Below are 15666 nucleotides of genomic sequence, written 5' to 3'. Positions count from 1 at the left end.
AACCTCATCCACGGGCGGGATGGGGTTTCAACTAATGATTTTAAAAAAGAAAAAATTTTTACACTCATATTTAAAATGTCCCTGCTCGTGTGACAGAATCACGTGAGGGGACATGTTTTCATTACTTTAAAAATCTTTATTTTTATTGGTAAAAATCTTCAGCTCCCTGAGCCAGCTCTGTGCCTCAGGGAGATTTTACTGCGCGCACCCACGAACTTCAGCACTTGCGCTCCTCCTGCCCCCACTCCGGCAGCGCTGCAGTGCGCTTTTCATGCTGGCTGGCCGTTAATTGGCCAGCCAGCTTGAAATCGCGGTCAGGGCCCGATTGCGGGCGGCAGTCGTTTTCTCGGCTGTTCCCAGGCCCGCCCGTTGCGCCCACCAATGAGGGCAAAATTCTGCCCATTGTGTAGCAAAGATGTGTGGAGCTGGAGAAGGACGAAGATGATGACTGTTCCACATCTTTGGAGGAGGAGGAACAACAGGGGAGCAGAGAAGGAAGAGGAGAAGTAGGAGAAGGAAGAGAAGGAACCTACTGTGGTCAGGTTTCCTGAAGACACAAAATTAGCTGCCAGGCCTGCACAGGGGTAATGTATATAGGTATGCTTCACTTGATTTGAGGCTGTGCAGCCACCTGGCACGCTGACTCTGAACCCATTGTGCCCACTCCCAGCCACCATAAAGCAATTCCACAATCAACAATCCTTTCTCTCACTACCCATTGTTCATGTTCTACCCTTGTTTTCCATTTTTCTCAAGCCTGAAGACCACTTGGCAGGTGGCAGGCAACAATGGGGATTACTGGACAATGGAGATTAGAAATCAAGTTTATGGTGCATATAAATTGGCAATAAAGGTGATAATTTAACAAAATTTTAAATACTCTCCAATCTCTTTCCAATCAGGTGCACTGCCTCTGGAAATACTGACAGGACCTCAAACCATTTCTGATGCTGCTCCAAGATCTGTTGCTAACCCCTGAGACATCCAGTTGAGCATAGCTTGAAGGGTCCTGAGCCTTCCAATGGGGACTTTGTACTGCTGTCTCTTTCTCCAACACCTGCTCTTGCTCACTTGTGATGTATGGCTCATCATGGGACAATGCAACTACCTGTCTTGGAGGGTCCACTGAGATACGTGTATCTGAGTTGCTGGATAGTGCGTGTGAGTTGTGTGACAGTGCTTCTTCTTTCAGGAGTCTTTTGCTTCTCTGGCCCCAGCTCCTGAGTGATGCCTGCAGGATCTGTGGAAGCTGAAAGACCTGAATTAGAATGACAAATGGAAAGATTCGAAGTCAACATTGTGCAGATCATTAAGGGTGGAATCATCCCAGATTTGCAAGCGGGTGGGAAAAAGGATCTTGTACCTACTGGCCGCAATGGTGGCTTTCACATCACATCATCCCATTCTGGCGCGTCCTGCCTCATTAATTACGCATTCGCAGGGAACACACCAGATCGCTGACAGGCAGACTCAGATTTGCCCGCCATGCCGTGATCTCAGCATTTCCTCACTCCGGGCGCCGTATTTAAAGTGCACCAGAGCGCATGCTTACTTCATGTCTTCAGACCAGGACTGCTCCAGGCAACAAATGGCCCCGAAAGCAGACGGCAACCCCAAATTTAGTGACGCCTCTCGGTACCCATGGAAGGCCATCGTGATGTCCTTTACCTCCGCTCTGCCGGCATGAGGTCCACCTGAGTCACCAATCGAACCTGTGAGGCGGTGGCAATGGCGGTCAGCACCACCAGAGCACACAGCAGGTCAGCCATCCAGTGCAGGAAGAGGATGAATGGTCTCACCTGTTCTTCCAGGGGAAGTTAACCACTACATCACACTTCACTCCCGTGCTCACAAACCCATCACACATCCACAGGGATCTCACACCTCAAGGGACAACACCACTAACTCTCACACACACCCTGATATCTCCATCAGGCTCAAATCCTCTGAAGCTTGCGTCCTCATCCCGTCCATGGCTCTACTCACCACACAAACATTCCACACAGTGTCATGTGTCCTGCTCACACTACCTCCATCTGTTTTCCTGCAGCAGAAGCTGGCTCTCAACAGCAGGGAGAGGTCCCAGACCAGGGGTCGAGTGGCCCACATTATGCCCATCACTCACTTTGAGGAGTATGCCATCGTGCTGACTGGTGAGGACATGGACCATGCCTGCAGCGATGGTGAGGCCAAGAGCAAACACCCACGTGGGGATCCTACACCACATCATCCCTCTGTCTAGCAACTGTGAGTGCTCTCTCTCCTGCTTTTGACTCTGCTGCCCTGCACTTATTTTCTCTACTTTGGTTCACAAGGAGCTCTGCCAAGTGACTGACATCCTCAGCCAGCCAGTCCCTCATCTCCGTCCAGGTCCTCACCTCCAACCAAGAGGACACCTGTTCCATTGAAGAGCTGGAAATAAGCAGTCTGGAAGACCTGTCACAGCACTTACACATACCCTCCACCTGCGCAGAGAAACACCTCGGTGGGACCAAGATCAACTGCAGGCACAGGTTCACAATCTGGTGTCCGAAGCAGGAGGAGACAGCTTCAGCCAAGCTCCCTGGCACTCGGAGGACTACTAGAGAAGAGATATCTGTGAGGCCCGAGTCAGAGGATGACTCTCTGGATTCGGCCTTCCTACTCATCGTGTAGAGTCAGCAGAAGGCGGGGGAACATCATGCAGAGCTGTTGGAAATGCTCAACAGAGTGACACATGAGACGAAGGAGAGCGTCCGCCTGCTCTCTGATGAAATAGTGCCCACATGTGCGTGCATGGAGGTGTCCAAGGGAAAGATGGCAGACACCATGGAGACCCTGGTCCAGCAGAACGCGGAGACATGTGCAGACCTGCATTCCATTGCAGTAGCCATGGGTAAGTTTCTGCAGTGGCAACACGAGAGGGAAAAGTGCACCTCGACCACCCTCCAGGTGCTCCTCTCCCTAAAGGAGTCAGGCCAGGGCCCTCAAGCACCCAAAGGGAGGAGGAGCGGCAGCTAGACACCCCTGAGTCATCCACTAAGGAATCTCAGATGATGTCCTCTCCCTCCCAGTCCCCTTTGTCTGTGAGCCCCTTCAACCCCACCCTCTGTCACTGCAGAGGGAGCAGCTGGCCCATAGCAGGGCAGCCAATGCAAACTGGAGCCCTCAAGGCCTCAGCTTTCCAAAGGACCCAAGCCAAAGTCATCAGAAGCTACAGGGCCAACCATTGCATAGGCTGTCTCTACCCCTCCTGCAGATGTCAGGGCAGTGCCTAAAGGAAGCAGGAGGCCTAGAAAAGTTAAGAATTTCTGATCACAAGTAGTTACATGGGTCAACACATTTTGTCACTTCATAATTTGAAAATATAGTCACTTTCAGTGAATAATGTGCAATCTTGTCTTTCAGCTTCATTTACAGGCTTTGCAAGTCCTCCCCCTGCATCCCCTTCCCCCCGCACTAGCAGTTCAGCTGCACACAGCTAGACCATGAGTGATTCTGGAGTGAGTTGTGGGTGTGTGTGGCTGGGCCTCTCGGAGCCTCATGCAAGCACTCTCCCACACACAGGGAGCCTTCCTCCATCACACTTATCTCAATGTCCCGAGCATTTTGAATGCTGCCTGCTGGGGTTTTCTTTCAGTTGTTCATCTGACCTGACCTGACCTGCATCTCAGCCCACTCATTGATCACACTTCCATGCAGCACCTGTGCCCGTCCAACATGAAGCTCCACTCACTTTCAATTTGAGAAAAATGGTACTTCACATTTCTGCTAAGCTCCTCCATCTTTTCCCCTCTCCCAGTCACCCATGTTCTTGCCTCCATCACGGTTGACCCCCTGGCATCACCATCCACCTCCCCACCATCAACTACCAACCAGAATCCTTTTCTTTCCAGGATGTCCAGGTGAACGTGCATGTTCCCTAACTTCATGAGAATCCCACCCTCATCCACATTGGCCTCCTCGACCGTCCTCTTCCCACCCCCAGGGTCTGTCTCTGCCTCTGAATCCCCACCAACTACCCTCACTATCCCTTCTACCGCTAACTTCACATCTTCACCCTCCCCTCCTTCCAACTCACTCTGCCTCCATACTCACCATTCCTTCCCACCACACCCACCCTCAGTTTGCTCTTCAGGAGGCACCCCCCCTTACTCCTGCCTCCACCCTTACTCTCTCCTCCAACCTTACCCCTTCCCCCCTTTGAACTCCTTCCTCCCCCTGGACTCCTTCCTCCCTCCTTACTCCTTCATTCCCCTGGACTCCTTCCCCACTCCAGACTCCTTCCCCCCTCTGAACTCCTTCCTTCTCCCAGATTTCTTCCTCCCCCTGGATTTGTCCCTCCCCCAAATCCTCCCACATTCCAAACTCTATCCCTTACACCTTTCTCCCCCTAACACCTGCCCCCTATCTCCCAACCTCACCGCCTCCAAAACTCACCCCCCCAACATCTATTTCTCCCCCTCCCAACCTCACAACCCGACACCATCGTTCTCCCCCTTCTAAACCTTGACCACCCTGTATGCTTTCCTCTCCCAGTCAAACCTAGACCTCCCCCCACCACCCCCCCCACCCCCACCGATCATCTGTAACAGCCCATGACCAAGACCGCGATGTTCTGATGCAGACTCAAGACTTCAATGAAGAATTCCCACCCTCCAAGAGTTGCTTCGTGGCAGAACCATGTACAAGAGAATCCACCCAGCATGTGATGCATGTATTCCTTCAGGCTCCAGCGTCTTCTGCTCCTTGGATGTCCACGATCTGACCTAACAGTAATTCCCCTCTTCTGTCCAGATGTGCTCTGGGCCGGCGTGTTTTCCCAAGGTGTAACGATAAATCTGGCAGGTTCACACTGGCTTCCAGCAGCATTGGCGTCCTGCAATGGCGGACACCATCAGATGAACCTGCTGTGCTTTCATGCCATTGTGATACCGATTTTTGGCCTTCTCACCATATTGTCCATTCCCCAACACCCCCCCACCTCCTGCCATGATGCCTGATGCCAACGTGGCCAGAAAATTTCAGCCTATATCTCTCTAGATGCTGACATCAAGTCAACATCAGTGAGTGTGGTGTGCCATATAGATGTGTAATATCTCATTCTGTCACTAGGTATCTGGGAGAGCCCTCCTCTCCCTCATATTTCCAATTCCAATGGTCTGGCATTCTGCCACTCTGCTGATCTTCAGTGTTTTGGCCTCTGCACCAATCAAGGTAGCTATGAATGGAGGGCCATCCCCAGTTCCCTGTCTCTCCCTGCTGTTCTCCACTCTTTTCTCCTACAAGGAGAGAAAAAAAAGAGCTGTGAGTCTGAAAAGTGGAATGTGTTGAGAGGATGGAGTAACAACAGTTGTTGTGAGTGACTGTGAGGGATGGATGTAAAATGTCAATTAGTTGACGGTGAGTGTCAGTGGTGGCTGTTCAGATGGGGATGTGAGGAGGTGCTTGAGAGGGAGGAATGGGTGAACCTGCAAAGTATGTCGATCTAAGGAATTCTGCGCAGGAGATGGCTGGGAAAGTCAGACTGAGGGGCTGGCACTTGAATGTGGCATATTTTACCATTCCTGTCCTGATGAGGTCATTGAGCCGCTTGGGGTATTTTAACCATGAAAGAGGGCCAAACATGGGCTGTTCACCTTCTTTGCCACTTATGGCCATGCCAGCTTGGTATCAGAGGCAGTCTTCTCCCTTCTGGCTGTTGCAAACGTTATTTATCTGTGGGTCCTTATAGCCCACAGCATGCTCCAGGGATGCCTCAAAAAACTGGGCTGGGGAGCCAGCTGGCACACCAACTCTGAACCCATGTGCCCACTCCCAGCCGCCAGGACAAAGCAGTTCCAAAATTAACAATCCATTTCTCTTACTGATACCCATTGTTCATCTTCTATTCTTGTCATACCATTTTCCTCAAGGCAGATGGACTGTTAAGACTGCTTCACTTGAGTTGCTGTCTCATACTTTGCCAGTTGTAGAATGGTTCCATTTGTCCCTCACCTTTAAATAAGGCTTCAACATTCAACTGTGAGTTGTGATCACGCTCACCTGCTCCAATTGGTTGGGAAATCCAGAAGTGGGACGCTAATGCCTTGGTTCAATTAAAAAGCCATGAAAAATCCTGCTTCACGAACTTTCAGATTCCTGAACTGCCACTGGCTTCCCCCATTGTGAGTAGATCCAAATGTTAAAATTCAGTCCTAAATGTCTAACTACCCTTTCAGTTACTGAAAAGTGGATCATAAAGAGAAAGCTGAAGTTAGTTGGAGAATATTAAGTCCATTTTAAAAAATACATTTTGAGTTGTGGAAGTTAAGGAGGGCCACAGTGCCATATCTTTTAGATTTAAAACGGCGACACATTGCATTTTACTAAAAGCTGTTAGCTGCAGTCATGTTCTATTTTTACATTTGAACACTGTAAAAGGCTCAATGAATACATTTAATCAAAGATAATAACAAAATGGATGGCAGAAGAAGGCACTTCTTGAGGCTATTGTGAAAGCCATTAATGCCCATTTTATAGCACCCTGATTGAATTTCTAAAATCCCTGTTTTGAGACTGCTGGAGCACTTATAAAAAGAATGTTAAGTCCTTATTAACTTTTGATAGCTTTGCTATTATGAGCTAGCACAGTTGAAGCAATGATCAGCATGAATGGCACCTAGAACTAGAAATCAGTGACCTGGCCTCAGGATGGGATTTTCAATTTATAACTTTCTTCACTTAACTGGTAGCTAATCTGAATCAAGTTTTCAGCTGGACTCTGTGGAGATGATATTTGTCTTGAGTATTACAGCAAAGCGGGTATTTTACACCCCACCTAATTTTCTTTCCTACTGACTTCATGGATATGCTCAGCCAGAGCCAACAACTTCATTTTCTTCCCTATGGAGGCTACAAAGCTGGAAGGCAGAACCTTAGGCTTTGCAAGGACTGCAAGTTTCTTCTAGCAGGGTATCATCAACTGTACACCAATTCAAACCTTCACTCCAACCCAGGACATGAACAGGAACACTAAATGTGTAGCTAATGTGTGACAAACTGCAGCACCGCACACACATCCATGTCAGGAATCCTGATGGTTGCTGTGATGTGTTACCCTTGATTTCTCTATCTTCTTCAGTCAGACCATTGGGTGAGAAGCTGGCTTCTTGGGGACTAAAGCTAATCCCTGCAGATGTGGTTCATGACACTTGTTAGAAACTGTAGTAATTACAGTTTTGAGAAAAGTAGGACTGTAGCTTTAAGGATAATCCTGTGTTGTAAAATCACATGATCTGTGTAAACCAATGTGTTAGCAGCGCAGGGAATCTCTAGTAGAGGGAGTTCTTCTTTAGTTATGGAGTTTGATGCACACGTGTAAAAACATTGCTGTCTTGTAAATAAAGTTCAATGTTTCCACCAAGAAAAGTTGCCTGGAAAATCAACTCTATAACAGAAAACTACACACAAAAGATGAGATGAGATATATCAAAACCATGCCTTTCAACTAGGAAGACCATTACCAATTCAAGCAATGTGAATGGAGGAGGCAGCAGAGGGAGAGCACAAAGTGTGGCACATGATGAGGCTAGAGAAAGCATCAAGTAGGATATTTGGCCATCTTCATCTCTTTTTCTCTTGAGACTGAACTCTCTCTCTCTCTCCTCTTCCTGCATGACAATCTATACAGAGCCTTGGCTTTTGCAGAAGGGTGAAGCCTTCATGGCATCATAGAAATTTGCAGCACAGAAGGAGATTATTCAACCCATTGTGTCTGTGCTGGCTGAAAAGAGCTAGCCAGCCTACTCCCACTTTCCAGCTCTTTGTCCATAGCCCTGTAGGGTACAACACTTGAAATACATATCCAGGTGTTTTTTTTTAAAAAACAGTGAGGGCTTCTGCCTCAACCACCCTTTCAGGCAGTGAGTTCCAGACACCCACCATCCTCTGGGTGAAAAAAAATTCTCCTCAACTCCCCTCTAATCCTTCTATGCCCGCTGGCTATTGATCTCTCTGCTAAGAGAAATAGGTCCTTCCTATGCACTCTGTCTAGGCTTCTCACAGTTTTATACACCTCAGTTAAATCTCCAGTTCTGACAACACCCTCGTAAATCTCTTCTGTACTCTCTCTAGCACAATCATATCTTGCCAGAACTGTATGCAATATTCTAACTGTGTCCTAACCAATGTTTTATACTTGTATACTGCTTTTACATTTTGTCTCATCTAATAAATAAAAGTATCTGATAGGCCTTTTTAACCATATTATCTCCTTGTGCTGCTACTGTCAGGGAACCATGGATATGTTCTCAAAAGTCTCTCTGCTTCCCGATATTTCTCAGAATTTACTCTTTTATTGTGTATTTTCTTGCCTTATTTGTCATCTCCAAATGTGTTAGCTCACACTTCTTTGGGTTGAATTTGCCACTTTTCTAACCAGTCCATTGTTATCTTCCTGCAGTCTACTGCTTTTCTTCTTCATTGTCAAATACACAACCAATTTTTGTATCGTTTGCAAACTGCTAGATCATGCTCCCTACATTTAGGTTTAAATTATTGATATATATAACAAAAAGCAGGGGGCCCAGTAGTGAGCCCTGCAGAACCCCACTGGAAACAACCTGCCAGTCACAAAAACACCTGTCGACCATTACCACCCTTCCTTTCTGCCACTAAGCCAATGTTGGACCCAGAGCAATAAGGCAATATTGTAAGCAATCTAGATAGAAGTGTAAAAATGCGTAAAAATGTTAATAGATTAAATGAATGTGCAAAGCTGTGGCAAAAGGATTTCAAGGTAGACAAGTGTTAGGTCATCAACTTTGGACCAAAAAATGTTATGTCACCATATTTTCTCAATGGTGAAAAGCTAGAAACAGTGGAAGTCTAAGAGACTTAGGAGTCTAGGTACACACATCATTAAAATGTTATGGGCAGGTATAAAAAATAATCAAAAAGGTGAATGGAATGCTGGCCTTTAAATCTAGACGATGGAAATACAGACTTTTAGTAAAAGTTATGCTACAGCTAAACAAACATTAAAGCCCTGGTTAGGCCACATTTCAAGTATTGTGTTCAATTCTGGGCACCACACCTTAGGAAGGATATATTGGCATTGAGCACATAGTAGATTTACCAGGATGATACTTGGACTCTAATGGTGAAATTATGAGGAGGGAATATACAAATTCTGGTTGTATTCCCTAGAATATAGAAGATTACAGGGTGATTTTTGCAAAGTTTCATTTGTGGTACTGATAGGATATTTAGAGAGAAATTATTTCCACTGTTTGGACTTGGAGACATAGCCTAAAAATTAGAGTTAGGCCTTTCAGAAAGGAAATTAGGAAGCATTTCTATGCATAAAGGCTGGTAAAAGTTTGGAATTAGTAGGGATCAGTTGTCTGCCTCTACTTCTGCGCCATGTGTGGGGAAGTGTTAGGGAGTATATGTTGAAGAAATTGAAACCTTGTAGATGCGTTGGGAGTGGGGTCAATATTGCATGGGAAACCTAGCTTCAGTGGGTCTGTACGTGGCTTTTTATCATTGCCACCTCTTTATCATTTTAATTATAGGTTTGCCATTTAACATGCAGCAGCGAGTCTGTGGCAATAACATAACATGTTCTCAAATCCAGTATTTCAAGGACTAATTAAAAGATGGAAGTTGGAAGAGCTGTTGGAAACAAAGAAGACAAATTCCCAGTGTGTTTTTATCAGAATGCTCAAAGGCTGCAATCCGTGTTAATCTTTCCTCCCTTGATGTACTGCCGATGGCAGTGAGGAGGAGTCAGAGACAGGTACTAAATCCATAGTAAAGGGAGGAAGAAATATGCTGCTGACACCAAGAAGGCATTGAGTGGAGGTGGCACAACAGGAGTGTAGCGCCAAGCTCATGGGTTTAGTGCAGGATGCCCTTTAATGAGCTCACCAGGTCAGGAAAAGTGAGTAGAGCTGCAAATTCACCAACATCCTGCATTACCCCAACTCTTACTCTGTCTTCTGAAGTCTTCTCCATCAGATCACTCCTCACACCCATTTACCTTGCACACCCACCCATCTTTTTATTTATATGCACTTCCTCATATCCCCCTCCATCCATCCATCACTCCCACTCACTCTAAGCCTCATGCAATTTGATGCCTCTACCTCAGAGACACTTCTACCATTGGGTCAACAGTTGCTATTACGCTCATTCATAGATATATTATCTTCCTTGTTGTAGAAAAGAGCACAGAACAATAGGGAGAGGACAGAACTGAAAGTGGTCCTCCACACATTTCACAGCACACAATTGCAGAGGAGGAGGCACTAGAAATAAATGGAGTTTAGGGGCAGAATCTTCGGGCCCCACTCGCTAACATGTAAAATGACTTGTGGTGACGTCCGGCCATATAAAACTAATTAAAGTAATTAATTGAGCTGCCCATCCAAAGTTAAGGTTGGCAGGCAGGCGAAGAGCCCAGGCAGCCTTCGCATTTATCATGAAACCTCATCCACGAGAGGATGAGGTTTCATGAAGGGTTTATAAATTAAGTAAATTTTTAAATTAAAGTTCATTGACATGTCTCAGCTCATGTGACACTGTCCTTGTGTCTCTTGTGTCCTTGGAGCCATCCCTTAAGCCTACCTGCAGGTCTGAAGACATTAGGGGGCTTAGGCTGCCTCAGGATGAATGCATCATGCCAGCTCCATAGGTGTCTTCCGCATTCCTACAGGAATATCTTTTTGTAGAGGCATGGCAGCTTTGATTGAGTGGGAGCCCTTGCAGTTAATGAATATTCCTGGTTGATATGAGAGTACCCTGATTATCATAGGTGTACAGCCAATGGCACCCAGCACCTTTGGCAAGCCAGCCAGAGACATGCCAGATAGAGGCACAAACCCTAGCACTTGCTCACTCTGATTGGAGTTATCACAGATGGAGTTGAGGCAATTTCCATGCCTGGCAAACAAGCCATCAGTGACCTGTTTCTGAATGGGAGATCCCAGATATGTATCTGACCGAGCCCTGGAAGGATCCAGAAGCAAAACAGTTGAGAGCAGTGATGACTTTGACAGCCACTGGTAAAGCATGGTCTTTGAGTCCAGGAGGGGGTAAGTCTACTGGAAGGCTGCAGATGTCTGCAACCACCTGACATGACAACCTTAGCCCCCTGAAGCACCGCTGCCCAGACATTTCAATGAAACTCAGCCTCTGCCTTTAAACCCTATTTCATGGGTAGTGGTTCCTGCTAACTGCACGACTCAGCTGCTCCTATCTCTGCTGCACTCTCTCTGCAGCTTCCCTCTTTGCTTTCCAGCTACAGGCCTCTGATCGCTTTGATGGTGCTGTTGCTGTCATTTTGGGGACCATCGCTGTTGAGTACTGAAGAGCCCTCCAAACCTATCTGGGAATCTGAAATGTATCTTCATCATTCCAATGGCTTGGTGGTCATTGGTTCTCATTGTAGCTCTCCTGCATCTCCTTCATGGTCAGAGGTGTGATGAACTATGTTTTAAGCGGATATCCTTCGTCTCCTACAAGCCAGCCCTTATGTCTGCTTCCTTGAAAAAGAAGGTTTCGGATTTTGGACTGCTGTAGTATGAACGCATTATGACAGCATTCAGGGAATCTGGAGTACACCTGTATGAACATTTTCATGTGACTGCACACCAGTTGTGCATTGATGAACAAATATTCCTTGTGGTTTATAAAACCCACACCTGCGATAGAGCTGCTCAGAGGTGAGCATTGAGCAGAAACATGACCTGTTTCTCTCCGCAGATGCTGTCTGAGCTGCTGAGTATTTCCAGCATTCCTATTTTTATTTCAGCAGGAAACAGGCCTTCCTGTAAGAGGCTGCAGGTGACTGCCACCATCCAATGTGGCAACCTCAGCCTGTGAAAGTATTGCTTTTATGAGATATCAAGGAAGCTGAGCTTCTGTCTGATAGCCTCGTGATGTGAGTAGAGCTTCTTGCAACCTTGACCTGTTTCCTGTGCGCTTCACTCCTGTGAAACTCCCTTGTCCTCTTGAGTACATGCTGCCTTGAACAGTGTTGATCCTCCCCATCACTAGGCTGAATCCTGGGATGGGGGATTTGTCTTATGAGAAAAGATTGAGCAGTTTGGGCTTATACTCATTGGAGTTTAGAAAAATGATCCTATTGAAACATGTAAGATTCTGAGGGGGCTTGACAGGGTAGTTGCTGAGCGGATGTTTCCTCCTCGTGGGGTAATCTAGAACTAGGCAGCACAGTTTCAGATAAGGGGTCTTATGTTGAGATGAAAAGAATTTCTTCTCTCAGAGGGTCAATAATCTTTGGAATTCTCTTCCCCAGCAAGCAGTGCAGGCTGGGTCATTTAATATGTTCAAAGCTGAGTTAGACAGATTTTTGATTGGCATGGGAGTCAAGGGTTATGGTGGGCAAGCAGGAAAGTGGAGGTAAGGCATTGGAGAAAGTACAGAGGAGATTCACAGGAATGATTCCCAGGATGAAGAACAGTAGCTATGAGGATAGATTGGAGAGGTTGGGACTGTTTTCCATGGAGAAAAGAGGGCTGAGAGGAGACTTGATAGAGGTATTCAAGATCCTGAGGAGTATGGACAGTTCCCACTCAAGAGAACATAAAGAACGAGAGGGGCACAAGGCATAAATATTATGTGAGGAAAAAGAATTTCACCCAGAGGGTTGTTGGAGTCTGGAACAAACTTCCTGAAAAGGTGGTGGAGGAAGGTTCAATCGAGGTATTAAAAAGGGAATTGGATTGCTACCTGAAAAGAGAGAATGTACAAGGTTATGGGGATAAGGCAGGGGAGTGGGACTTGGTGGAATGCTCTTTCAGAGAGCCAGTGTGGGCTTGATGGGCCAAATGGCCTCCTTCTGAACTGTAAAGATGCTGTGATACTGTGAAGGCCACAATCGGATCAACCATGGTCTTATTGACTGGCAGAGTAGGCTCGAGGGCTGAATGGCCTACTCCTGCTCCTTTTTCTTATGTTTTTATCAAACATAACTCCAATCTTAAAAACAAAAAAACTGCGGATGCTGGAAATCCAAAACAAAAACAGAATTACCTGGAAAAACTCAGCAGGTCTGGCAGCATCGGCGGAGAAGAAAAGAGTTGACGTTTCGAGTCCTCATGACCCTTCGACAGAACTTGCGTTTTGGACTTTCTTGGACTCGAACGCAAGTTCTGTCGAAGGGTCATGAGGACTCGAAACGTCAACTCTTTTCTTCTCCGCCGATGCTGCCAGACCTGCTGAGTTTTTCCAGGTAATTCTGTTTTTGTTTTATAACTCCAATCTTGATGGCTTGAAATTCTGAAAGGGTGAGAAAAGCTGGATCACACAAACACTCTCTTGGTATGATTCCTTATGTTAGAATCAGTACAATCCTCTGTCCTCAATTCAGTTTGTTTATTGTTTCTTTTAATTGGCTGCAAGGGTTGAGTATTACGGATCATATATTAGCTGTATGCAGAGGATCAATATATGTGAACTAAGTGTTAACTGTTTCAGTTTAAATACACTAGCAATGTTGTGTTTAAGTGTTAATAAAGTTCTTCACTTAATTAGTTAATGATTAAATACAATCTAAAATTAATTGTGGATGACAACTTTTATGGGTTTTTAAACATTTTACATATTATTAACAGCTACATCCTTTTCCTTGCACTTACAATCATCTATCGGTTTGGACAAAATTATATTAATAGTAACTAAAGCATGTATTTAAGTCTTCTACAGTTAGGATGATGGCAGCTGCAAAATGCTTGTAATGGAAGTATAAGGCCCATTTTGTCTTTTAAATAAATGTTCAGTGTAATTCAGATTCACATTTGGTTCTTCAGTGCATAAACATGTCTTTTTCAGTGGCACCACTCTTTCCTCTCAGGCCCACTCCATGATGAGCATATAAATCGAGGCTGACATTTAGTCCTGAGGGAATGTTACATTTTCAGAGATGCTGTCTTTTGAATGAAATGAGAAATCAAGGCCCCATCTGCCTGTTCAAATGGACATAAAGGATCCACTGGCAGTATTTACAGAACTGATGAGGTGTCTTGGTCAACATTTATCCTTTACCAGCACTACTGAAGCAGAACACCTGGATATTTATCTCATTGTTGTTTGTGGGGCTTAACTGCTGTGTTTTTTCTACAGTAAAATAGTGAGTACACTTTGAAAGTAATTCATCAGCTTTGAAGTACTTTGAAATGTTCTGAGAATGTAAAAGTGCTGTATAAATCCTTTCTTAAATTCTTTATAAGGATGCTCTAAGAATAAAATAAGTTCTCTATAAGATGTTATACATCTAGAATCACAGTATCACAGAATGCTTCCAGCACAAAAGGAGGCCCCTTTGCCTGTCATGTCTGCACTGGCTCTCTGAAGGAGCAATTTATCTAATGCTACTTGCCGGCCTTCTCCCCATAGCCTTGAAAATTCTTTCTTTTCAGATAATAATCCAATTCTCTCTTTAATGCCTCAGTTGAACATGCCTCCACCACACTCTCAGGCAGTGCATTCCAGATACCAACTACACCCTGCACAAAAAAGCTTTTCCTCGTGTTTCCAATGCTTCTTTTGCAAATTACCTTAAATCTGTGCCCTCTTGTTCTTGATCCTTCTCCCAATGGGAAAAGTTTTTCCCTATCTACCTCTATCATTTCTCTCCTCAATCTTCTCTAAGGAGAACATACCCAGCTTCTAAACCTTTATCAGATCTCCTCTCAACTTTCTCCTTCAAGGCAACAGTCCAGCATTTCCAATCCACTTATGTAACTGAAGTTCCTCATCCCTGGAACCATTTTTATGAATCTTTTCTGCACTTTCTCTCTAATGTTTTCATGTACAATACTCCAGTTGTGGCCGAACCACTGTTCTAGACAAGTTTAACATAACCTCCTTGCTTTTGTACTCTATGTCCCTACTAATAAAGCTGAGGATGCTGCATGCTTTATTAACCACGGTCTCAATCTGTCCTGATGCCACATTCAATGACTTATGCACATATCCACCCAGGTCTCTCTGCTCCTGTAGCTCCATTAGTATTGTACCCTTTAGTTTATATTGTTTCCCCATGTTCTTCCAACAAAAATGAATCACTTCACACTTCTTTGCATTAAATGCTATCACGTCAAAAAACTCCAGTAAATTAGTTAAGAAGATATGCCCCTGCTGGCTTCCTTTAATTAACTGCATTCGCCCAAGTGACTATTAATTGTGTCTAAATTATCATTTTTAGAAGATCTCCCACCACTAGGTTAAACTGACAAGCCTGCAGTTGCTGGGCTTATCTTTACATCTTTTTTGAACAAGAGTATAACATTTGCAATTCTTCAGTCCTCTGGTTGCATCTCTGAAACTAAGGAATACTGGAAAATTATCCTTTTCTGAAGGGTTTAAAGCCACAATTCCATGAATATAGCTTTCCAGTGGGAGCTGTGTTCAATAAAAGAATGGGAAAGTGAATTGGATCTACATGGCACAAAAGTTATTTGCCCAAGCATCACTTGGGTGAAGGGGCCACAATTAGTGATTGGAAATAAGGTGGGTACAGCGCAAAATTAGTCCATGTACCTAAATACCACAATTGTAACATAGCCATGAGTAGCTCTGGCACCACCCTGGTCTTTATTTCAGTGCAGCCATCTTCTGCACACTGGAAGGGGTTGAGTATCAGTCTGGAGAAACCACATGCTCCAGGCAGTCTTTCCT

The 15666-nt window shown here is 45.2% G+C and overlaps 1 protein-coding gene across 1 annotated transcript in view; it reads right to left on the bottom strand.

The window, feature by feature from the left end:
* The window catches only part of prkn (parkin RBR E3 ubiquitin protein ligase), a 1436618-nt gene that overhangs the window by 785640 nt on the left and 635312 nt on the right, over positions 1-15666 (bottom strand). Inside the window, exon 6 of the mRNA XM_041208007.1 lies at positions 9473-9487. Within this exon, the coding sequence (XP_041063941.1) occupies positions 9473-9487 (15 nt within the window). The remainder of the gene's footprint in view (positions 1-9472; positions 9488-15666) is intronic.

The sequence above is a fragment of the Carcharodon carcharias genome, chromosome 2 (genome assembly GCF_017639515.1).
Source record: "Carcharodon carcharias isolate sCarCar2 chromosome 2, sCarCar2.pri, whole genome shotgun sequence".
In the NCBI taxonomy this organism is placed as follows: domain Eukaryota; kingdom Metazoa; phylum Chordata; class Chondrichthyes; order Lamniformes; family Lamnidae; genus Carcharodon; species Carcharodon carcharias.
Note: the sequence above shows the minus strand (reverse complement) of the source record. Positions and strands in the feature narration are given on the sequence as shown.